At 42.7% G+C, this 25,598-nt stretch overlaps 1 protein-coding gene and 1 pseudogene across 1 annotated transcript in view; one reads left to right on the top strand and one right to left on the bottom strand.

The window, feature by feature from the left end:
• LOC147705955 (bactericidal permeability-increasing protein-like) overlaps positions 1-25,598 on the bottom strand; it is a 168,549-nt gene that overhangs the window by 58,262 nt on the left and 84,689 nt on the right. Inside the window, exon 7 of the mRNA XM_086929580.1 lies at positions 15,751-15,811. Coding sequence (XP_086785706.1) covers positions 15,751-15,811 — 61 coding nt within the window. The remainder of the gene's footprint in view (positions 1-15,750; positions 15,812-25,598) is intronic.
• On the top strand, positions 17,248-17,834 carry LOC147705956 (membrane protein BRI3 pseudogene; annotated as a pseudogene).

The following is a 25,598-nucleotide window of genomic DNA, read 5'->3' as shown; positions in this document are numbered from 1 at the left end:
TCTTGAGATCAATTACAGTAAAGAACGTTGCTTCTGAATCAATAGCAGTCAATAGGGATGAGATGTCGGGGACCACAGGGTACTGTGGTATGATGCATTTATTCAGTTCCCGTAAATCAATCACCAGCCGATATACTGGCGGTGCATTGGGATCAGTACGTTTAAGAATCGGAATGATAGGGGAATTACAGATATTGGAGTCGGTCTCTACGACTACTCCTTGGGCAATGAGCTCTTCAATGATTTCCAATAAAGCCCCTACAGCATCGGGTGGTAACTTGTATTGTCTGATTCGGGGTAAAACAACTCCTGGCTTGAGTGTAACACGGTATGGTGTGATATGCATACAGCCTACATCAGTTGGGCCTTGTGCCCACAAGTGATCTGGTACATTTTTCGATCTGACATCAAACTCTCGTAATACATAGTGACCCTTGAAATCTCGCAAAAAGAGTCTAACTCCTTCCGGAGAACAGCATATCACTGCTCCTAGAGCCTTCAGTGTCTTGATACCTAACAGATTTTCTGGACATGATTTCGTAAGTAACAGGTCTGTAACACGTGATAACGGACCCACAGCCAGGGGGACGGGTTCTGATACCTCATTTACAATAGGCTGTCCTGAAAAACCAAGGGAAACATTCTGTGAGCCTGAGAGGGGTGCCCCTGGGACTTCATCATGGCTGATTGTAGTGCGACTTGCCCCTGTGTCAATTAAAAACTTTCTGTCTTTTCCCAATACTTGACTGTGTACATAAGGACCCTCTTGATCTACAGGAATTTCAATAAGAGGCAAGCCAAATTCATCTCTCTCTAGGCTGTTTCATGTGTATCGTGGATAATCGGGGTAAGCAGATTGGGCATACTGGTACATCTGTTGGGAAACTTGCTGAGTCGCGGCAATGGGCTGTGGCTGTGATACCGCTACTGTCTGTGCTGCATTTGATGAAGCATGCATAGGCTGTGTATTCTGCATGGGCTGTACATTCTGTGAAGTCTGTTGCTGGGCCTGGTCCTGTCTTGGCGGATGCGGTCTTTCCTTAGTTTTACCTGTTGCTATGTTATGTTTCAGAACTGGACATTCATGTACGTAGTGACCTGGCTGCTTGCAATAGTTGCATGTCCCTTTAACGGGAGCTGCGGCGTGACCTGTCTGGGTCGTACCCTTTCTCTGACCGTCGGCTGGAACTGATTGGGCCACTAACATTTTCATTTTCGTGTCTTTCATACGTTTCTGTTCATGATCCTGTTCTTCTCTAATTCTGTTCTGATGGTATTGTAACATCTGTAACATCTGTGATGGCGTATTTGCTTGCCATGTACTCTCAACCTTGTATACACGGTTTTTAACTGCTAACAGGGAATTCTCGACTAACTTTGATACAAAAAGGTGCAGGTACGACTCGCTACTTGGTTTAAGACCACTATTAATAATGAAACATTTCTCGAATCTTGAATAGAAGTCACTAGTATCTTCATCTGGTTTCTGTTTACAGGCCGAAATTGCGTCCCAATCTTCCTTTCTAGTTGTCAGTAATCTCGGCAGAACCTGTACTATCAAACCTGGTAATGCTTTAGTTTTCTCCCCAAGGCCTAGCCCTGGGGTACGTTTTTCCTCCTCGTCTTCTATTTCTGCCCATACAATCTTTTTGTCTCCCACCTCCCATTCTTTTTCCTTGAGTTTCTCGTAGATGCCCGTGGGCAGTAGTACCTTTAACATTTTCATGATATCTTCATATGTGTAATCCCCCATCAGTAACATGTCTTTAAGTTCTCTGTGAAAACCTGCAGGGTCTTTATCATGACAGGGTACTAGTTTCTTCATTTCTAACAGTTCTAACTTAGTCAGAGGCGTGTGTACATACACACGTTTCAAGTTATTATCGGTACCCATAACTGGATGTACTTCTCGTAAGGGGTTCTGACTTTCAATACCATGCAGACGCTCCATATGATACATTTTTCTTTCTGGGGGCGGAGCGGGAACATATTCGGAGCTTACGAAAGTGTTGTATCTGTGTCGTTGTTCTAGAATTATTTGTATTAACTTGGTACTTAGGCCTTTCCATCTATCCATGAGTAGTGCTTCTAATGTATCGTGTAAGGGACCTGGATCGGAATGTTGGTTTCTGTATAACGTGAGGAGGTGCTGAATCATGTATACACCTGCTAATTTCTGCTCGTCTGGGGAAAGGTTCAAAAATGTCTGCGCTATTGTGTCATCATTGTATATGTTCGGATTGTCAGCCCATAATACTGCTGACCGGGCTAGTTCTTGTTCATCCATAGAATTGAGTACATGGTACCCCATTCGTTCTCGAAGCCGTTTATCAGTCTCTTGGAACTGATGTTCCGGAGAATTCGGTTTTGTTATGCCAGAGAGAAAAACTCTCTTGCTTTCCGGACGAATGCCTTTCCTAAGGTAAGTTCCCTTACCTACATACGCTATCGTATCTGTAGTCTTTTCTGGTTCTTCAGGTTCTTCCTCCTCCTCGGAGGAAGCTTTTTCTTTCTCTTTTTCGTGTATTTCTATCACCGCCTTTCTTATTCTCTTGTACATACTGGCTATGCAACCTCCTTTATCATGTTTTCCTTCGGATATATTTTGACCCCACTTGTTGAGTCCATCTAATTCATCCTGTTCTGTCTCAGGCCTGTCTCGTTCTCTTATTAAACAATTTATGAAAAAACGTAGTATATATGCTTGAGTGTCAACTTTCTGATGTGCCATGGCCTCCTTAATACTGTCAGGGTCTTCCCCAGTCTGGACAAAATGATATATTCTATCTAGGTGCTCTTTCATTCCTGAGAAAAACAGTAGGTAATCTGTAGCATGTCGTAAGCGTAGTGATGCTAAAAACATCCTATCGTCTTTACCGGGTACTGGATCGTATCTGCAAACTTGAAGCGGTTCTTTGAGTATGTCGAGACGGGGTGATTGGAGTGAAAAAGGGTTCTGCATATCCCTAAGGTGTAATCTGTGTGTTGGTGGCGGGGTCCGGTAACCCCCGGTCGCACCTCCTGAGGCGGAAGCTTGGACATTATCTCTCTGTGGAGTCTGTATCTGTACTTGAACTTGTCTTTTAGTAGGATCAGGTAGAAGCGGTTTTGGTATATCAATTTTAGGTGCGGGAAGTGGTGGAGGTGGAGGAACGACAGGCTGTCGGACGGGAAAACCTGATTGCAGTAACGGTGGGATATGGTCTGGAGGCGGGTTGCCACCTCCGTCACCGTCAGTAGGCGGGACACGGACAGGCAGATTAGTGTAAGCGGGTGCTACATCCTCTAGATAGGAATTCAGAAATATGTCTTTAGTAGTCCTGTGATTTACTTTAGTTGGAACCAATGGTGGCGGCAGATTTTTCGGTATTTCTGTAGTGGCTTCAGGCGAACCCTCGGCCACAAGATACATGCCATTTACGAGATTGTTTCGTGCGCGGTCTACTTGTTCTGATTTTACTCGGATCCCTTCAGTAACTAATTCGTTTTCTCGGGCTTTATCTGATTCTTTAAGTCTGTCTTCTCTACGGAGTGCTTTTTCAGCACGCTTATGTGATTCCTTACGCCAAAATTCTATGGCGTCTTTCTGAGATTGTCTGGCTTTCTTTTTCCATAGCGCTTCTTCTACCTTCATGATGCACTCGGCATCCCATGTTCCGGTAACAGGCCATCTGTGTTTCTCGTCTAGATGCTTAGTATAATCGGCCCATAAATCTAGATACAATATGGCATCTAAGCCATGCTTGTGGTACATAAAATTTCCAGGAGTGTCCCTAGGGGGGATAGGAATTTCTTCCTCTAGTATCCCTTTCCTAGTTCCTATCTGCTTTAACTTGTTGAAAAACGGCATCTTGTTTACTTTAATACTGAATGCTCAATCCTTGCTACTTAATTCTGAACACGACTAGTTACACAAAAACACAATAATGCACATTTAAAAACAGTCACACTCATACCACGACATTAATCACATGAAAGACATTTGAGACATATATGACTACCCCCTATACTGGATGTACTGCTAAACAGCACAGATACACTGTCAGAGACAATGCAAAAACTTGAATAACTGATGTACTGCTAAACAGCACAGATACACTGTCTAAAACAGTGCAGACCGAAATTGTGTACCCAAACCCGTCTTGATACGTCCCAGCAATGGTACTCACCGGGAAGCACGGAAACAGAAGGCCTCGGAAAACTCGACTGGACTGGACCGGACTCGACTCGACTCGACACGTGGATACTTCGGAAACTGGTGGGCCTCTTGACACCTCGGACCTTGCTTCTTTCGGCTAGGCTCTGGTCGGGATCCTCCGCACTCCTCACCGCCTCGTCTGGGTGCTGATCGCAGTCTTCGTCACCTCCGTGGGCCAGAGGGAGATACAGGAAATCCTGCCAGTACGCGTAGTTTCCGTCTAACTGATGGCAGGGGACAGAGCTTGCAACGCACCAACCGGCGCGTGGGGTGGGGGAGGGGTCCCTGTTCGGGCGCCAGAATAATGTGGTAAATATTTGATTTACCGTCCTAATTTCTATGCAGGTAAGTACTTAATCAATAATAACTCAATCGGAAAGAAAGAGGCAGAGTCCGTGGTGTTAGAGTTCTTAGGGGTTTTATTCCTTAAAAAGGAATGGTTCTAGAACTGGATATCATGTTCCTGCAACCACAGGGGTTCAGGAAGGGATAGAGCAATATTTTATTGACAATACATAGCTTATATACTTAAATCATACAGTAGAAACCAATACAGTAGGCGTAACAGCTGAGAGAAGACAAGATAACAGCATCCACGTGTTAGCAATACGTAATCAGAAGGCGTGAACTGGGCGTGAACTAGAGGTGTGTGCTAGAAACGTCATAGGTAGGTGTCACAAGTGGGTGGCACAAAGCAGAAATCTTGTAATGTCAGCAGAAATCTGAGGCTTGGGTGCGCGCGCAGCTGCATGACGTGTGATTGACGTGAAACTGGAGGGTGCAGGGGGACTTGACATTTACACTGGCGGAAAGAGACAGAAGTCTGGCATGTCAGATCAACTCGTACTTCTATCATATCTGATATCTGATGTTTGGAAACCATATTATCTAAACGGAAAAGGTCTCTGGGGCAGAAGCTATTCTATACTGACTGTGAGTGCGTGTATAAGCGCCTAAGTGTCTACATGAGAATGCGAGGGGCATGGGCCTTCCATGGTAACAGGGGCTATGAATTACTTGCACGGAGACAGTGAGGCCGGGCCCTTTGCTCTGCAGCTGGGGGGATGTTTACTTAAACTAGTAGGCAGGAATGTATTTTCGAGGAGCGGAACAGATATTTCGAAGGTTGAAGTCAGTCTTGGCAGGCAGCAGGCTGTGCTAAGCGCCGGGAGCCGCACAGAAAGTAAGTCAGAGGTCACGGGTACAGAGACAACCTGGGCTGAGGCTTTCAGAGTCAGAAGGCAGGGAAAAAGGCTCGATGGCAGAATTCAGGGCCTATTTTGCCAGAGCTGAAAAACCTGTAAAGTACACCACAAAAAGACGTTGGCATAGCATACTTAGGAACGGACTATTCAACCCATTCAGGGTGGGTCTGAAAGAGGACATGTTAATGTTGGACGCAAATGTATTTGCGTCTTCATAGCTGGCACAGGAGGGAAGTTACATGCACTTTAAGCTGGTACATGGAGACGGTGGGGTACACGCTAGGGAACACAACTTGACCATAAAATGTATATTTCCTCAGCACAATTCGCCAAAAAAGCGGCAATACTTCCCTTGCTAATATGCCCCTTCATTTTTATTCCACCCGTCGTTTCCCTGCTGGTCAAGGAGATGTCGGACAATATAAAGATAGTTTTTTGCCAGTCCAGGCGATCAAGTCAGTACTAATAATTATCCGTAGCTTGTGCATGACACAAGGTGTAAGTGCTGCTTTATTAAGAGATCTTTCCACTTTCAAGCAATGCCAAACATACTCTTATTTTCCTTTTATAGGGAGTGCTTATAGGGCAGCTCTTGAATGGATCACCTGTTTACGACGAAAGGTGTTTAAAAAACTGATGTTGCGCTTTTTAAACAACAACTAAGACCCTTCCATGCCCTGACTATGAGCTGGTATATTTCACCATAGAGCAATAATTGAAGATGAAGTTCTGAGTCTGGCAGGCCCAGAACCGTTCTCAAGGCCCAAAATAATTGGTATCATCCTGAAACTCCAGAGCCGATAATTCCTGGTCTGGAGTCATTGGAACTCACTTTGCTGCTACAGGGGCTGCAAGCATTTACGCAGCCTGACCCCTCCCCAACTCATGTAGGAGCACAGGGGGGGCAGATAATGTTCCACCAGGACAGAAAGTATCCAGCACTGAACTCAAGTAGACCCAACCACCCCTGTGGGCCTCTAGCTTACACTTTTCCTAAAATATCAGCTGTTTTCTTCAGCAAATTTGGAAACTTCCATAGTAAAGGACTCGTTATTTCTGGATCAATTCAGTTAATACCCATTTCTGGGAGAAAACGTGGAGTGGCCTGTTTTTAGTGTGGGAACTGCAGCCAGTATCAGTTATAGTGTCCCTCTGGCAACCCCACACCAAAAATGGCCATACTTATAAGCAGGGTCCACCAAAAATTACACAGATCTCAATTCCTTCATACTTGTGTTCTATCTTTCATAAATTCCTAATTGACTAATATGCATGCCTATGGGTTTCGTTTTAATATGAATACGGACAAAAGTTAGATTATGACTCATTCGACAAGGACATGCCGTGGAATAAGGCCATTAAAAATAGAAAAACACTTTTTAGCAAGGCATGTTGGGCCCTCAGAAGTTTTGCAAGACGTCTGGGAAATAATCCGCCGGATGTGATGATGAAGATATATAAAGCAAAATGCACTAGTATAGCACTTTATGGGGGGCATATGGAGACACAAGAAATTTACAGAGGTGCAATTAATAGAAAATTAATTTTTCAGACACCTTTTAGCAATCCCCAAAACCACGCCAGTAAATGTATTCCACTGTGAACTTGGTGCCCCTCTTCTTACAAATCTAATCAAGCTAGAGCCTATTCTGCTGTGGCACAAAATCTGGACCTCAAAAAACACAGACCTCAACCGAGCAATAATAGTCGACTGAATCAAATCAACCTCATATATACCTATTCCATGGCTGGCATACATCCCGCAGTTCTTTCTCGAGATGGCTCATCCCTAATATTTTGATAAACCGAATCTGTTAGTTACAATTAGTAGACAAATGATGAAAAGGGAAGCCATGTCACACTTGGAAAATCTGGATTTGACAACTGAACTCCTAAAACCTTCTGTATTAAATAATCAATTGATATTAACTACTTTTAATATGCAACCCTACCTCAAAACTGTTTTAAACTCAATGCATAGGTTCGTTCTTACACGTTTAAGACTGGACATATTCCATCGACTATGGAGCTTCCCTACTATGAATGACTGATCTACAAAACTGATAAACTGTCCCTGTGATGACAGGATGCCACAGAACACTATGCATGTGGTTCTCTTGTGTAAATTCTATTCCCAATATAGGAAGCTTTACATTTTACCAATTATAAGGCGGTTAGGTTTTACACAATGTCGCCCTGCCTATTTGTATATGCAATCTCTGCGAACGCTCGAAATTTGTTGCGGAATATCATCATTTTTATTGGCCATATTTTATGCAAGAAAGAGTATGACTCTAGCTATTACCTAGAACACTGCAAATAGATTATACAATTGAGGGGCACAGGCAGTAAGGGCCATAGGAAGAGGCAATCTTGGAAAATAATATGAAAACATATTGCTTTATTGCACACTCAAAAATTAGGGGGAGTTTTATTTGTATAAATATTAAATGGAAAATGTGGCAGATAGTTGTTTTTAACAATCAGATCTTATGTTTACCCTACTTTTTTACTGTATTGGATTGTATTTTATCAGTGGTAATGGAATGAAATCGATCGATGTTTTATATGTGTAGAATTACTTTTATGGATGTTTGTTTTGACTCCGAATAAAGCTATATATGATATGATATATGACTCATCTATTAAAAAAATAAAGTATCAACACTAGAGAAAAGCCGCATATCCTGAAGTAGAAACTAATCTCTCTACACAGAGTTGTGCACTTTGTTACTTATTCCTAGTGCCAAGGGGCAAGTGCCCCTCGACTTATCCCTACCTTTTCTGTCTTAAAAACTGAGGAAAGGAGGACACATTGATTTGAAGGAGAAACATCCGATTCCTTCCCAACATCCATTACCCTTTCCATTGTGATTCAACCCACTTCTTACATCAAGGGTTGCCAAATAGCTTTAATTGATTAGATGATGGGTAGGATGCTGTTCTGGAAAAAGGAATAGTATACATGAAAAGAAGTTACCATGACTTAACTCAATAACAAGGAACACTACTAGGTAGTGGCTAGCCTAGCAAATGTATGCTTAGAGTTCAAAAACCCATAATACAAAGACACTCAGAGTTAAGATACTGCTGTGCTTAATTAGGGGGCAGTTTGATGGGGAGAGAAGGACTTTAATATCCTAATTTATAGTTTGTCTCTAGGATATTAGTTTGTGTAAGCACAAAGAAATAAGAACTATAATTCACAAATAAAGGCTGTGAGGCAATACCATACGATTTAGCTCAGATACAACAAATTAAAAACAGGGCAAATTCACTGTTTTTCTTATTGTGTGTTACTATTGCAGGAATATTTTGAAACAGGGCAACATTTTAGAAAACCGAAAGTTAAACAACAGGCAACACCAGTATTTCTTGCAAACTTAAATGAGTAGTGGAGAGTTTAGCAAATAAATAGTAATCAATCAATAACTCATTTTAAAAAATGTATTCACTTAACTCAACACAAATAATTTTTATCAAAGACCAACATTTCACATTTGAAATATTTGGAAGTGGAAAACATATTTTTATTCAGTTTGTATTATGTAAACGGCAAGAATAAAGTGCCCTTGTGCGCAAATTCCAATTCCTCTATTCCAGCAATGTAGGAAAATGAGTTCTGTCCCATTTAACCCCCTGGGTTTTAACTTGTTGGTCTACCAATTTTCTAGCATTTACTGTGAGTCCAACTAACTGAGTCTCACTAGCAGTAAACTGTCTAAAGGGATTGAGAGTGTTACCCATCAATGTATGCCTTTTGAAACAAGGTCAACTACTGTGCAGTTGGGGTAAAAAGCTCAGGGTAGGCTGAGCATGGACATGTGGCTGAGAGGGGGGGTACTATCCCGCTGAGCCAAATATCTGCACACAGGTAGCATGTGGCAGAAGGGACCTGTCAGGGACTGGTACTAACCTAGTTTGGGCCTTATAATCGGTATGTACATTCACAGTGTCTAACGAAAAAGGGTATGTGCTTTATTGTATTATACATTAAGAGTGAAATCTGCACCAAATTACCATTTCCCCATAGTTAGGCCTAGAGCCTAGTGTTATTCATGTATGGACTTTAGGATTTGTCATATTTCCTTGATGTAGTTCCTAATTTGATAACAAGCTTATGTTTCCCCTGCTGGGCCAGGTTAATTGCTCTGCTGGCCGTCTGGAGGATGATAGGCTACCCCATCCTATAGGGCCTTTTGCTAGTGCTTGGTCCTGCTCCTACGAAAGGAAAGGGGTGAGGTGGAATCTGCATTTGATAATTACTTTTTGCACTGTATCATATCTGGGAAGGCTCATCCCAAAGATACAACACAAGCTGGCAGGCGGGCGTCTTACTCCCCGGAAGCCCACAAACTCATCTGCAGAGTGCTTCAAGGTATATCACTCAGCCCTACCCCCTTCAACACATTCATGATCCCTCTGGCCAAAGTCATCCACACAACATCAACATCCTACCCTGTGCCAACAACACACGTCTCATACTCTCCCTCTCCGATAAGACGCCCAACACTAGAAACATGTTCACTGCCTGCATGACTGAATTTGCTAACTGGATTACAGTCAACTGTTTCAAGCTAACTTCTGGCAAGACAGATGTAGTGATGTGCTGCAAAATAGCAGGTGAAGGAACTCCAATTGGTGGCAGTCGAAAATGGACCTACACCCACATCAAGCACTTACCTCTGGAACCTCAGAATCATCACTGACAACAAACTGGACATGATCACACAAGTTAACATCATCTCTACTTCCTGCTTCCACACCCTAAAGAAACTGAGGAAGATCTTCAAATGGCTCCCAAGCAACACCAAAAAGCAGCCTCTCATGCCCAGGTCATCAGAAAGTTTGATTAAGGGAACACCCTCTATGCCAGGATGACCAAGCAGAACATCACAAGGCTGCAAACGATGTGGAACTCATCAGCCTGACTAAGCCTCAACCTCCTGTACTGAACTCACATCATAAAACACCACTTGGAACTTCACTAGATTGAGACACATAAACAAGCTAATTTCAAACTCCTCACACATTTAAGTAACTGCACAACTTAAGCTGCACGTACCCGATGAGTTGCATTTCCTTCCACCAATCACCCTGGCACCTCTGCTCAGCAGCAATCCTAGTTGCACACATTCTATACATATACAGAGCAAGGTATCTGGATGTTTGTTTTCTTACATCGCTCATAAAGCACAGAAATCCACATCAGAGTCTCATCTAGTTTTCTTGAATTCTGCAAGAAGCTGAAGACCTGGCTTTTCAGTAAACCAAATTGCACTAGGTAGGGCTAGGCACACACCTGGTCAGTGCCATGATACCCTCATGGGTGATGGTGCACTTTACAAATACACATTACATAACATAACAAAAGGACCTCCGGAGCCAATCATAGGAGGAGCTTTCCTTTGAAGTTTTATAGGAAAGGGAGCAGGCTTCTGTAGCAATTAGTGGTGTGGTAAGGCGTTCAGAGAGGTCTTTCAACAAACCATTTCATGTCACGATATTAAAATACTCCAAATTACTGTGTTCTATTGGGGCATCTGCGTGGCACCTCTGCGTTAAGCTGGTGTCTATTTTTAAGAAACGGACTTCAGCCACATTCAAATGCACTTTTTTGTCTTCTGTATTTAAGTGAGTCCTTGGCACTCCTTTTTCATTTTTTTCTACTTATTATGCCCTTGCTCCTGCATGAGAAAAACAGGCCACGCAGAAGCCCACTTCAATGTAACTCTTCTTCTCCCTACCAGGCTGATGGTGCTCTAGTGCTGGGAAAGTAGCCTATATCTAGTGTGAAAAACTTAGGCCTTTATTGTATGTGCCTCATAAAATTCAGACACCTGTGCAAACTACTATTTGATTAATTTTCACATGAATTTGGGCCTGGTTTAGAGTTTGAAAATAATGCACTTATTATTTGCATAAAATATAAGAGAATTGTGTGGATATAATATTGCATCAAGAATATCGAGGACAAAAGCATTGTGAAGGTAGTTTCTATGGGAGAGCAAACTTTAACTATATTCAATTCTACATATATGTACCTTGACGATATATGTATCTTCAAGGTACGTAGATGTAGAGTTAAGAATATAACATTTATACTTACTTCATTGCAGTTACTATCTGAATATTTTGGTCCTCAATATTTTTGACATGATATTCTGGCTGCACAATATTTGTTTCCAACCATATTCTTTTATGGCAGGACGTGATTACGTAGGCGGAAGCTGGAGACTTAACCCACGGTCTCCAAACACTGGCCGTTACCAGCTGCTCCGCGTCTTGTCCTAGACGCCGCTCGTGGGGTAGGTGCACCGGTCAGGACCGGATGCTTACATACGGTAAGACATACCCCTTGTCCTCTACGAGATCCCTGAACCGGATATGCGGTGAGTCTTGACCACTTGCTCTCTCGGTACCGCGGGGGGTCGGGTCTCTCGTGTGGCCCGTCGCGACCAAGCGGCAGTATTTCCTGTAGGTCTGTGCGATGGCTGTGTGGGTTTGCGCGCTGTGCGGGTCTGCTTAGTGGCTCCTCGTTGCGCTTCCTTGACACTGTTATCTGGGGACGCGACTCGGTCGCTGCGGGTGCCTGGTGCGGCGCGCACATGACCCCATTAGCCAGTCTGTCGGACCTGCCCATGCTGGGCCAGGGAGCATGGGCCATATGGGGGTACCTCGCCAGCCTAAGTGAGAGGCAACTTGCCAAATCTCCCTTTCATGCCCGCATTGGTGGGGAGCCACACGATCTTAGTAACCAACGACCCATTTTCCTGCATCAACAACCACCTGACAATGCAACAATGATTCCCCCCCTACTAGGTACCTTACCTTCCAGCCGGTCCCACTGGAGCAGACTGTGAGGTACCTCAGGGAATCTTCCGGGGTAAGCCTGTTCCCTACAACAATCCTTTCCTACATTACAGCTTTTTTAGCCTATATACCTTCATCGTCATCACCGTTGCATGGTGTGTCACATATAAGTTGATTCTATAAATCCAACAACAACTTGTTTTGATAAATGCACGGTTTTTATTCCTTCACAATAAGGTTGAGTATGTGTGCCTGCACTACAGTTGGGTAAATCTTCCACTGTGGAAGACTTCACTGACGCTGATAAAATTGTGAATTGTTTTCATCTTTACCCTTACAGGTTTTAATACTTCAGCAGGACCAATCGGCCTGCCAATCCAGTATTATCAACAACATAAGGTTGTATACCTCACCAACAAATTGTTCCTTCACTATTAACTTTCACTGTGTGGTACTGCTTTATTAAGGTCCTGAAGAATTGCCATCAGGCATGAAACATGTCGACCATACTTTAGGGTAGTAGTTAAGCCGGCTCTGATAGTTTCAGGGCAACTTACCTCCCCTTACACCCCTTTTAACCAAGGAAGCCAACCACGAGAATAAAATAGGTTGTGGACTGGCTTACCTTTTTTATCCTCACTCTCCTGTCACGACCACACTCCCCCTGCCCTCTCACACGCATGCACCATATGGCCGGAACAAAAGATCTCCGATAAAGAGCCCCGGTTTCGGGAGCCCGTCAGACATTGCAGCGCCAGTCTGACAAGGAGCAGAACCCATATGATGAAGCATGACACCTAGCTTGCTGGGTGTGTGAGGATTTTAGTTACAACTAGGGGATTCCCCCCTCTTACTGGCACACACACCTCTTTTCCTTATCACTCTTCCCGGGGAACTTTGTACCCTCTTCTTGTTACTCCAACCATATTCTGTCAGACAACTAATGAACTTGAAATATGGCACATGTGATATTTGTCACATTTGTGACAGAGTAACCCATCTGCCGAACTCTAAATCAGGCCCATTCTTGGTACAATCCAGAAATTCAGAAAAGTATTAAAGACTCATCTATTTAGATTGTACTTGAAAGGTCCAATCATCAAGATACCATCCACTGCAAAAGAACTAAGGTCGCAACTATTTAGAATCTACCTTGAAGGTCCAAGCCACACGGTTTCCCCAAATATCTCTGAAATGTCCCCACCCCTGTTACAGAAACTTTACATATTCCATATTTTGACCATAAAAAAGTACTAAAGATGATTAATTTGCAGATCCAGGACTATTTATAAGTTTCTTTACAGAAAACGTGTGTTCCATTGAAATAAAAAAGAGTGTGAGAAGAAAAATTAATTGCTCCATTTACTTGTATGTGTATTGTGCTGGTATTAGGTCCTTTCACTGTGGATTTGCCCAGAAAATGTGCCTTGCCCTCGAGAATACTGCATACCAAAATGCAGTTTGGAAGAATGTGTTTAGAACATCCTTTCCAAATTTTTATGTTTATGTTATGTTATGAGGATTTGTAGAGCGCATGGCTACCTGAAGGCCACCCAGCGCTAGGCATGAGACACAGTGAAGTGAGAGAAGAGGAAGTTATTCTCACTCATTAAACAACCAGGTTTTGAGTTTTTTTTTCTGAAAGATGATTCTGATGCTATGAATCTCATATCTCGCAAAAGTAAGTTCCATAGCTTGGGCACCAGGTGGAAAAAAACTCTTCCCCCCATCTGGCACCTTTTTATTCTAGGAATTATTAACATGCGCTTAGAGACTGACCTCAGCCTTATATTGGGGAGATATAGGCCTTCCGGATTTATGATCTTACTGTGCCCTTTGTTGCTTATGGCTCTATGGGTCAGGCAGAGTGCTTTAAACCTAATTCTTGCCTCTATCTGGAGCCAATGTAACTGCTTATGATGCTTCCTCACTAATTGTTGCATTGGACTCTGACACAGAAGTCTGGCCGCTGCATTCTGGACTAGCTGTAGCTTGTTAATGACATATTTAGCTGCACCCAGAAGGAGCAAGTTCCCATAGTCCAGGCGTGATGTGACCGTTTTCCTTAGATGTATAGGGATTAGGTCAAGGATCTTGCAGGGCATTGTTAACAACCCAAAGCAAGTGCCTGCCACCTTCCTTTCTTGGGTCTCCATGGTAAGCTCCTTATCCATCCAGAAACCGAATTTCTTAATGGCAGTGCTCGGGACTGGAGCAATCCCTAGGCAGCTAGGCCAGCTGACTAGAGGCCTGGGTACACCTGCTTTACCGAGTAACCATCAGTTTGGTTTTGTCACTGTTCCATTTCAAACAGCTCCCTGTCATCCATTTAGCCACTTGTTTAAGACAAGGAGCCATCTGGCTTGACTCACCATTAGTCCTGGAATCAAGTGAGAACACCAACTGGGTGTCATCAGCATATGAAATCACGGAGATGCCATATCCCTGAACTCTGTCCGCCAATGGGCGCATGTAGATATTAAACAACGTAGAACTTAGTGATGAGCTCTGTGACAATCACAAATTGTGATTTGTTATGTAATGTATCAATAGTTTGTTACTGCAATTTTGGTTGCAAACCTTTGAAAAGCTACTTAATCCTCAAAAAAGGTGGTAATACAGGTACAAATTGGAAGGCATTCTCTTGGGACTTCTTTCTCTTTCCTACATGTAAAATAAAGGGTTTACAGGGAGAGTAGGCAGTGGTCTAGAGGACCATTGCTCACTCTCAAACAAACCTATTTAAAAAAATTGTCTTTTTTTTTAAATGCATCCCTGTTTTTTTTAAGAAAATGGCCTGCATTAAAAAATATTTCCTTTGCTCAAATGTGATCACAGACATGGTGGTGTTCTGACCCCAGCAGGTACCATTCCTATGAAAAGCATCCAGTCATAATCAGTCGTAATTTGCTTCCTACTGCATTAATATGTATGAGGTGCGTTCCAAATAGACCATTTAATGAACTGACATATCAGTGCAAAATTCAACACTGGTCGCAAAAATACTGGTCTCAACTTGAGAACAGTATTTTGAAACCAGGGTTTTGCACATCAGGTCGTATGTCACATATGAATCAGGTCAGGTAGACAGCTTTCTTTGTTAATCTTTTTATGTTCACAATAAATAAATAAATACCTAAATAAATAAACAAATCCACATATGCACACCCGGGACAGATAGGCCTTTTATTCCCCTGGGCATGTCCCCGGTTGGCTGGAGTCCTTTTGGCTGGTTTTAAAAGCACTGGGCTGTTCCTAGTGTCTTTGTCACTTTCCCCAGCTCCTGGAGGCAATTGCAGCAAGCATGGGGAAGCTTCAAGGGAGAGAAAGAGATGGAGAGAGGGGGAAGGTAGCGAGATAGTGATCATAGAGGGAGAAGAGAGAGAGGAGAGAAGAAGAGAAAATAAATGGATGGAAAGTGAGAGCTAGCACAAAAGAGGAAGGGAGTGGGGTTAGTTTGAGCACTTCTACCAGGGCTGCTTTTAAATCCCCAGTTGCTCCACTGTGAAAATATAAATCTAACCAGATGCTCACCTCTGAAAGTACTCAGCTCTTTTTGGAGAACTGTAATCCCATCAGCCACTCTAGGACACAACTGTAAAAATGATACATATTAAGTTAAAGTTTTGATTATCATCATAAATAGTCCATCTTAGTTAACAAAAATGTTAAAGATTTGAAAAATTGTAAAAACTAAAGTGGAGGAGGGATGCTGGAACACACAATCTCACATGCTGATAGCAATGGCTAAACTGAGTGAAATGAGGTTCAATCCTATATTTTGTGCATTGTTTAAAAAAAAAACATAATATCATGAAAGCACTTGATCTACTCTATCACAGAATGAATTAACATTCAACTCCCAAGTTTCCCAGTCCCATGCTTTAGTGATGCACCTAGGCCAGGTTTTTCAGATGTGACCTCTGCTACAGCATTTTTCTCACCAGACTATTGTTTCTCCAAAAGCTCATGCATAATTTACAGACCTAGATGGGCTTTGATCATCAGGCTTCATCAAATTGTCTGTTTAAATCGACATTCAAATTTCATTTTGATGTCATTACCACAGCATAATGCACGAGGCAATGGGTCAGCTGAGCTGACTTTACTCTTTGGTTTCCTTCACTTGAGTGACTGCATATCCACTTAATAGTTACATGAAAGTTGAGCGCTTGTGTACTTGGTGATATATATATATATATATATATATATATATATATATATATATATATATATATATATATATATATATATATATATATATATATATATATATATATATATATATATATATATATATATATATATATATTACCTACTGGCGGTCGCCAGTAGGTATGTATAGTTAGGACCTGTTTCCATAGGAAATCCCCAACATTCTATTGGGAATAACTTTGGCCCTGGTTGATGAATCTTCGCAAATTTCTCAAAGAAGATGGCTCGCTCCGCTCCGCTCCTTCCCTGAAAATTTGGGGGGGATTCGTCAAGTGGGGGCTGAGAAAAAAGGGGGGTCCCAAAACGTGTTTTCCCCATGTTATTTTCCATAGGACCTTTAGACTCAGCTACAGCTTGAACCGCTGAAGGGAATTACACCAAACTTGTCAAAATGGTAGTGTCTGGTATGCAGATCACGCTTTTGGTAAAATCGTGTAAATCCCTCCAGTGGTTCCTGAGAAAATTAGAAGAGAAATCAATTATATATCTATAAGCGCGAACGAGTGCGCGCACCCCGCGTTTTTTTTTTTTTGGGCGGGGCTTGGGGGGGGCTTGGGGGGCTTCTCTCTTTTATTTTTATGTGTTTTATTTAGATTTCGAGGGTGCCCACTCCTCGTTTTACCCCCGAGATCACCGCCGCGGCCCGAGCCGCCTCAAGATGGCCGCCGCCGCCTGGTTGTGGGCGGGGCCGGGAGGACTTGGTTTCCGCTTCCCCCTGCCTGGGGGAAGCGTTCGATGTGTCCGCCCGGTACCGCCCGGTCTCCCGAACAAGAGAGCCTCAGCCGGGGGGCATCACATGACTGCAGTCTCGTGACTACCTCAGCAGCAGAGCACGGCCGCTTCCTCCGCTGCTGGGAGTTTGCTGTGAGTTTGTGGCTGCCGTGGAGCCGGGCGGGGAGCAGCAGGATCAGCAGGTAGGAGTGCCCGGGGAGGCAGCGGAACGGAGCTGCCGGGAGGAGCATGGATAACAAGCCCCTGCTGGAGCAGCGACCGCCCGCCTACAGCCCTGCGGGGCAGGAGGGCTACGGGCAGCACAGCTACGGGACCATTAACCCGCCGCCGCCGGGATTCCAGCCAGCCCAGCCGGGCTTCCAGGCGCCGCCTCCGTACCCCTACCCCAACGCCGTGGCCACAGGTTATGCTACTCCACTCCCACACCCGCCATATCCAAGCACATATATGATCATTGAGCAGCCGACTACTACCACCTCCGTTGTTGTGGTTGGCGGATGCCCAGCGTGCAGGGTTGGAGGATGACTTCACCTGCTGCGGGATCCTGTGTGCGATAATATTCTTCCCTATTGGTATTCTCTTTTGCCTCGCGTTAAAGCAGAGAAGATGCCCCAACTGTGGTGCAACCTTTGGGTAGGAAGAGTGGACAGACCAGACCTTTGCGGCCAATACTGCTGTGTACACTATTAATTGATTAAAGATATTTCTATTGGAAAGTGTGATTTGATAGTTACTGCATGCATATCAATTTGTTTCACCAAAGCAGTTGTGACGCACACAAGCAACCTGGTGCTACCACGTATAAATTGTGCCTTTTACATGGCTTGTGGGGGAAAATGAGGGTGGGTAAAAAACTGCTGATGATTGCAGCTCAGCCCTCCATAATTTCCATAGGAAAGTTTTTAGAACTAAATGGTGGAGTTTCTTTGGGGTTTGAAAAATTGTAAGTTTGCATGATTGAAATCCCTTTACAACATGGATAAAATGTACAGTATGAATTTTTTATGAAGCAAACCTTTTTCAGATGTTAATGATATTTCGATATTAATGTATGTTTATGTTCACTGTGATTTGACTAAAGTTGAGTAAAAAGAAATTGTTGATTGGTAACTGGTGTTACGGATTTTGCGACCTGCCTATGAAATAGGATGTGTTTAATAGGAATATTTGATTTCTTTTTCTGCATTTTGAGACTGTTTCGTATGCCCTGGCATTTGGCCAACCTGGGGGGCAGCGACTGCTAAATGTGATTCTAATAAGAACCAATAGCAGATGGCGCAAATACAATTATGTAGCATCCAAACTGCTATTCTACTATTGTTGACTGTCCACGAAATTTAGAAGCAGTAATCCTTTCATAAAAATATTCAATGAATGTGAGCTTGCACTTTTATTTTTTAAAAACCACAAATGTTTTGCTTAGTTGCGTTATAAATGTAAAATTTTATAAGAATGTTTAATAAACATTTCAAGATTGCAACTTCCTCACACACGGCAGAGTGGAATGAAGCGCTGTCGCAGCACTTACGGTCTCACCTCTCCGCACATGCCCCCGTGGGCGTGGGCGGGCGCCCACAGTAAGACACACACTCAGAAGGGTGGAGGGGGCATTGGTAGTGTCGGGAATGACTGCTGGGGACAGAGGCTCCTCCGCTCTTGCAGTGCTTGCGCTGTGTGTGGGGATCAGAGAATACTGGGGGGCTCTGAGGATTACACTCCTGGCAGTGCTGATGGTATTGTGGTAAGACCATAGGTCTGGCGGCAGGTGGAGGCTCTGAGGACGAGGAAGAGCTGACAGAAAGGCTGCAAGATTTCACAGATTCACTTTTTAGCTTGCCAGTTGCTATTATGGCGTGTTTATTCTAATTACTTGGGGCATTGATGGAGAATGGAGGGCGTTGCAGTAGATAAGCTACCCGTGTAATAGCAGGAAAAGGAGTCCAGTTGTGTGAAGTGCTCATTAGCGATCGGCTGGAATTATCTCCATAACAATGTTTGCTTTCACTACAAGACTTCCAGTTAATTGCAATTATCGCGGGATGGCTATGAAGGGAGGGAAGACAGCAGGTGCTCGGCTTCTCTGGTCATGTGATGGTTTCTTTGCAGAAGCACTTCAGGCATAATCACCTGCATGTCTGCGTGCACGTGTGATAATGGAGACCCCCACCCCCTATAATCTCCCCCTATACCCGCTCTGCTGGGCCTCCCGTCTCCGCATGAGACACTATGCACTGTCTTCTTCTTTGTGAATCTCCAGCTCCATTACTCTGTGTTTCTGGAACATCACAAGGCCGGGCTACTATCCAGATACTTGGGTCCGCGCGCTGTTTCGCAGCTACCTATCATGTCGTGACAGGTTTATGATCTCATAAAACATAAGCACGTTGAATAAGCTGCTTTTTGCATTACTTTGCAAACATGATGTTTAAAAGGAAATACATCACGTCTAAGCTCTGTAGACTAATGTATCAACTGTAGGTAATATGTGCGTGACGCCATACCCAGGGGTTCGATTCCCGCCTATACCATTCAGCTTTTCATACTTCTGAGGTCGATAAAATTAAAATGACTACCATTATGCGGGGGTACATTAAGGAAGTGATATTCCATCCCAAGATGTCATTCGGAGTGAATGTGTGTGAGCTTTATTTTATACACACACTGTACGTTAAAGTTTCGAAATCGGGTTTAACAATCTGTTTTTGATGTCTGCATTTATTCAATGGATTTTTGTTGGATGGTGTGTATTTTTTTAAGCGATCCGTAATGGTGTGATTAACAGACACAAATTGAGAGTGCAAAGCAGTGGTGGCTGGTGACATTTAAAACACCCAGCCACCCTCCCACCCACTATTCATGCACCCCATCCATCCACCCACCCATCCATCCATCCTGCATCCATCCATCATTCATGCATCAATTCACCCATCTATCATGCATGCATCCATCCATGCATCCACCCAACAATCATTCATCCATCATGCATCCAACCATCGTTCATGCATCAAAAATCGGATCCCTAGGGCTGCTCAGGTGGTCCCACAAGGATATTAACATATTTAAACGTTATCCGCTAATAGAATTAGCATTTTCAAAACCTTGCAAATTCAATGAAAAAAACATAGGTTTCTGGCCTTATTGAGGTAGGAATTAGCATTTAAAAAACCAATGAAATTCACTGAAAAAAACATAGGTTATACAGTATATATAGTTAGGAATTAGCCTTTAAAAAACCAATGAAATTCACTAAAAAAACCATAGGTTTTAGGCCTTATATAGTTAGGAATTAACATATTTATAAAACCATTGAAATTCCTCCTATATAGTTAGCTGGACATTTTATTGATATAAAACCAATGAAATTCGACATAGAGTTAGGTGCACTAACTATTTAGCTGGACATTTTATTGACATAAAACCCAATGAAATTCCATATATAGTTAGTTGCACTAACTATATATCGCGCACCCGCAATCCACTGCTGATGATGTCACATATTACATCATTCATGACATGGTCAGTGACATCACTGATGACATCACTGATGACATCATCCAGTGACTGTGTGTTTCTGTAAAGTTTAAATATGTTTTACATATTGAAGAATGAGTGGATGTATAAGTGTCTGGATGAAGGATTTAGTAGGTGCGTGACTGACTGAGCGAGTGAATGAATGTGTCTTACTGAATGCATGGGTTAGTGACTAAACTGTCTGAAAGTGTGCATCAATATGTCTGTTGTTGTGCAAGCTGCTGCATGTGTTGATCAGTAGCTATATGAGTGGCTATATAGCTTATTGATTGGTTGCCCAAGTATTTGTATGGAAGACTGAGTGTGTGTGTAACTGGCTGGGAGGCGAGTGACTGTGCAGATCAATGTGTACTTGTATCAGTAATTGTATAAGAGAGTAAGTATGTGTTAGTATATGTTTGAAAAAGTAAGGTGTTCTGTGTTTAACTGTATAGATGAGGAAATCGAAGTGTGATTGATTCTTTACAGGACTGACTAGGTGTGTGAGTAACTCCATGGATGAGTGGCAGTGTGTGAGTGTCTGCATAGGTGTATGAGTGCATATGACAGTGTTGTAATAATGAGTGACTGTATGTACGAGTGATTGTATGGGTGAATGAGTGAATGTGTGCGTAGACGTAGGAATCAGTGAGTGCGTATGTAGTAACTGGTATTGGTGTGTCATGATGTCATCAGTGATGTCATTTGAGATGACATCTCAAATGACATCACTGATGACATAACTGATGACATCAGTGATGTTATCAGTGATGTCACTGACCATGTCATGAATGATGTAATATGTGACATCATCAGCAGTGGATTGCGGGTGCGCGATATATAGTTAGTGCAACTAACTATATATGGAATTTCATTGGGTTTTATGTCAATAAAATGTCCAGCTAAATAGTTAGTGCACCTAACTCTATGTCGAATTTCATTGGTTTTATATCAATAAAATGTCCAGCTAACTATATAGGAGGAATTTCAATGTTTTTTTATATGTTAATTCCTAACTATATAAGGCCTAAAACCTATGGTTTTTTTAGTGAATATATATGTTTTTTTCTGTGAATATATATATATATATATATATATATTCACAGAAAAAAACATAGGTTTTAGGCCATATATAGTTAGGAATTAGCATTTACAAAACCTTGAAAATTCACTGAAAAAACCATTGGTTATAGACCATATATAGTTAGGGATTAGCCTTTTCAAAACCTTATTTTACTCACACAAAACCATTGAAATTTCATATATAGTTAGTTGCACTAACTATATATCGCGCACCCGCAATCCACTGCTGATGATGTCACATATTACATCATTCATGACATGGTTAGTGACATCACTGATGACATCACTGATGACATCTCAAATGACATCACTGATGACATCACTGATGACATCATCCAGTGACTGTATGTTTCTGTAAAGTTAAAATATGTCTTACATATTGAAGAATGAGTGGATGTATAAGTGTCTGGATGAAGGATTTAGTAGGTGCATGACTGACTGTATGAGTGAGTGATTAAATGTGTCTCACTGAGTGCATGGGTTAGTGACTAAACTGTCTTAATTTGTGCATCATTATATCTGTTGTTCTACAAACTGCTGCATGTGTTGATCAGTAGCTATATGAGTAACTGTATGGGTTATTCATTGGTTGTCCAAGTATTTGTATGGGAAACTGAGTGTGTGTGTATGGGTGGCTGGGAGGTGTGTGACTCTGTACATAGATGTGTGAGTAGTTGATTCACTATATGTATGGGTTCAAAAGTGCATGTGGAAACAGCTGTATGGGCGGTTGACTGTGCATGAGTGTATTAGTGAGTGAATGGATATCTCAGTGCTACATGTCAAAGTAAGTACATATGTAAAACACAGTACATGTGAGAGTTGACATATATAAATAACTGTGCATAAGAGCCAGTGAATGTGTGAGTGGCTGTATGGATCATTGTGAACATGTATCAGGGATTGTATAAGAGAGTAAATATGTGTTAGTATATGTTTGAATAAGTAAGGTGTGTATAACTGTATAGTTGAGAAAATGGAGGTGTGATTGATTTTTTGCATAACTGACTAGGTGTGTGAGTAACTCCATGGATGAGTGACAGTCTGTGACTGTCTGTTTACACTGATTGTATCTAAGGTTATATTAGAGTCTGAAGAGGTTCAAGGTATTATCACATGAATGATATCATCAGTGATGTGATCAGTCATGTCAAATGAGATGTTATCAGTGATTTTATCAGTGATGTCATTTGAGATGTCATCAGTGATGTCATCAGTGATGTCATTTGAGATGTCATCAGTGATGTCATTTGAGATGTCATCAGTGATGTCATCAGTGATGTCACTAACCATGTCATGAATGATGTAATATGTGACATCATCAGCAGTGGATTGCGGGTGCGCGATATATAGTTAGTGCAACTAACTATATATGAAATTTCAATGGTTTTGTGTGAGTAAAATAAGGTTTTGAAAAGGCTAATCCCTAACTATATATGGTCTATAACCAATGGTTTTTTCAGTGAATTTTCAAGGTTTTGTAAATGCAAATTCCTAACTATATATGGCCTAAAACCTATGGTTTCTTCTGTGGATTTCAATGGTTTTTTAATAGCAAATATCAAAAGCTGTCAAATGTCAAGTACGTGATAGGTAAAAACTTTTTCGTGTTTATGCACGCTGATGTGCTTTGAACGCTGCCCCCCCCCCTCCCCTCTTTTCTCTTAGTAGTACTCTCTCTTTGCAGATAGTGAAGAGTAGTTAACGCAGGCCTTTACCCCCGTTGTAATCCGTCGTGCCTGCTTGTCTCTCCATTTGATTGATTGTTATCCAAGCATTTACTGTTTTACAATTGATTCTCTTTGGTTCATTCTCTATTTACAAACAAGCACAAAGTCGCAATACTCTGTTTAGTCTTTGCAGATAGTGAAAAATCGTGAAAAATCGTGTAAAAAAATAAAAGTAATCGAGCAAAATCAGTAGGCCACTAATTGGATCTCTTTTTGACCTCGCTAAAATAGAAATATTAGGAACAACCCTTCATGAGAAATACGAAAATAGTGAGATGAACTGAGCTCCACACCATGAGGGCTGCAAGACAGCTCGGCTCCGTCACCCACCCCGCCCAAAATAACGACAAACCCTATGCAAATATTAAAAATATAGACAACACACCAGCAAAGTAACAGGGTAAAACATTTTATTAAATAACTATTTACATAACTATTTTATACTTTTTATTGCCCGATCCGGCTAGCTCAATCGATCGAGCATGAAACTCATGCACTCTGATAGCAAGCGTTGCTACTGATGCTATGCAGACCAAAACTGGTTTTCAGTTTGTACATTTTTCTAGATTTTTCCATCCAAGGTTGGTTGAGTTTGTAGAACGATGGCTTCAGATTTTCAACATACGGTGTGGTGGCGCGGACTGGGAGGGGGCGCTTCGCTCCTGCCCCCTCCCCAAGTAAGATTTTCATACGTGAAAGTACGTTAATGGTTTTGGTCCCTGAGTTGCTTCGATGTCACTGCCATTCTCAAATGGCATAAGTTCTGGATGTTGGGTGCCATAGTTCAGAGTTCTGAGCAGCGCTTGTAACACTGTCTGAAGCTTATTTCCACCTACTGCAGCTTCACTATTCTCAAAGTAAGTGAGGGTCGTTTGTGGACCTGACTGCATTTGAAAACAATGTGATATGGTACCTCCCTAAACCGCTTGACGGAGGCCCCCGAGGGGCGGTGTGATGGCACGGACTCGGAGAAGACACTTGGCTCCGACCCCCTCCCCAAGTCTTATAGCACTGGTGTAGCCTGAGATCGCCCCCGACATAGGCGGCCGGCTCCCGGGGTCCGGCGGACCTTTTTGCCTTTTGATGACTCTTCTATTCTGGACCTTGTCCCACAATCCGTTTGACCTGAAGACACGCTGTAGTGGGGCGCCCCTTTACCGTTTTAGTTGCCATTCCGCCCGCTTTTGCTACACTGTGCCTCTTCCACCATTCAGCTGTTTACCGCCCGCTCTCGCGACTACAGCGTCTCGCTCACCATGTAGTTGAGTTGCTCCCGCTCTTGCGATGCAACGATAAGCGACTGCCACAGGACTCTCAAAATGGCGGCCGGCTCTTCAGATTTGGGCGTGGTCCACTAAAATGGCCCTGGGACACCTTGGAACTCGGACGCTTCCCTGATAGGGCTTGGGTCCCATTCTCGAAAGCGTCCCCTCAGCCGTGAAGATTCTACAAAAGTCTTGGGGGCCCCCGACTCCCGCAGGCTTCTGGTGGGGAGCGGCTGCCATGTTTGCTCGTGGAATGGCCACGACGGAGCTACGAGATGGTGGTGCTCTCATGCTGACGCCAGCTTTAGTCTGAAACATCCAGAAACACTGTAGACTACCAATTCGATCAGTTCCGGTAGCGCCCCAACATGACCCGGTAGAGAAGAACTTGCCCTCCCCTCTTTGACTGATGGTTCTTGTTGCCTGTCCCCTCTGTTGTCATTTAACAGAACTTTTTGGACTGCTGAAAGGGGTTGTGTTCCGAACGCTGGTTGGTGGAGACATTTTGACTATATTCTTGACCTACGTTGTCGCGTAATGCGTTATATGACACGCCGCGTTAGCGCACCCGGAAGTGATCCGGGGCGCGGCGCGCAGCGCGTAACATAAGCATAACAGGTCATGTGACTTGTTAATAAAACTTTTTATTGGTTCATTTTACTTTTGTTATTTTAATAATGAAAAGCTTGGTCATATGACCTAAAAAATACGCTTTTTATTGATTTCGAACATTTTTTTTTTTAAACATATATGTTATAATATTCCAGGCTAATGTACTTTCCCGGAAAATTTACAACTGTCCTGCAAGTAAAATATATTCCTTTTTCGAGAAAAAGGGCGTTTCTTC

Source organism: Lissotriton vulgaris, chromosome 7 (genome assembly GCF_964263255.1).
Source record: "Lissotriton vulgaris chromosome 7, aLisVul1.2, whole genome shotgun sequence".
NCBI classification, from domain to species: Eukaryota; Metazoa; Chordata; class Amphibia; order Caudata; family Salamandridae; genus Lissotriton; species Lissotriton vulgaris.
The sequence above is the reverse complement of the archived record's forward strand: the minus strand, read 5'-3'. Positions and strand labels throughout refer to the sequence as shown.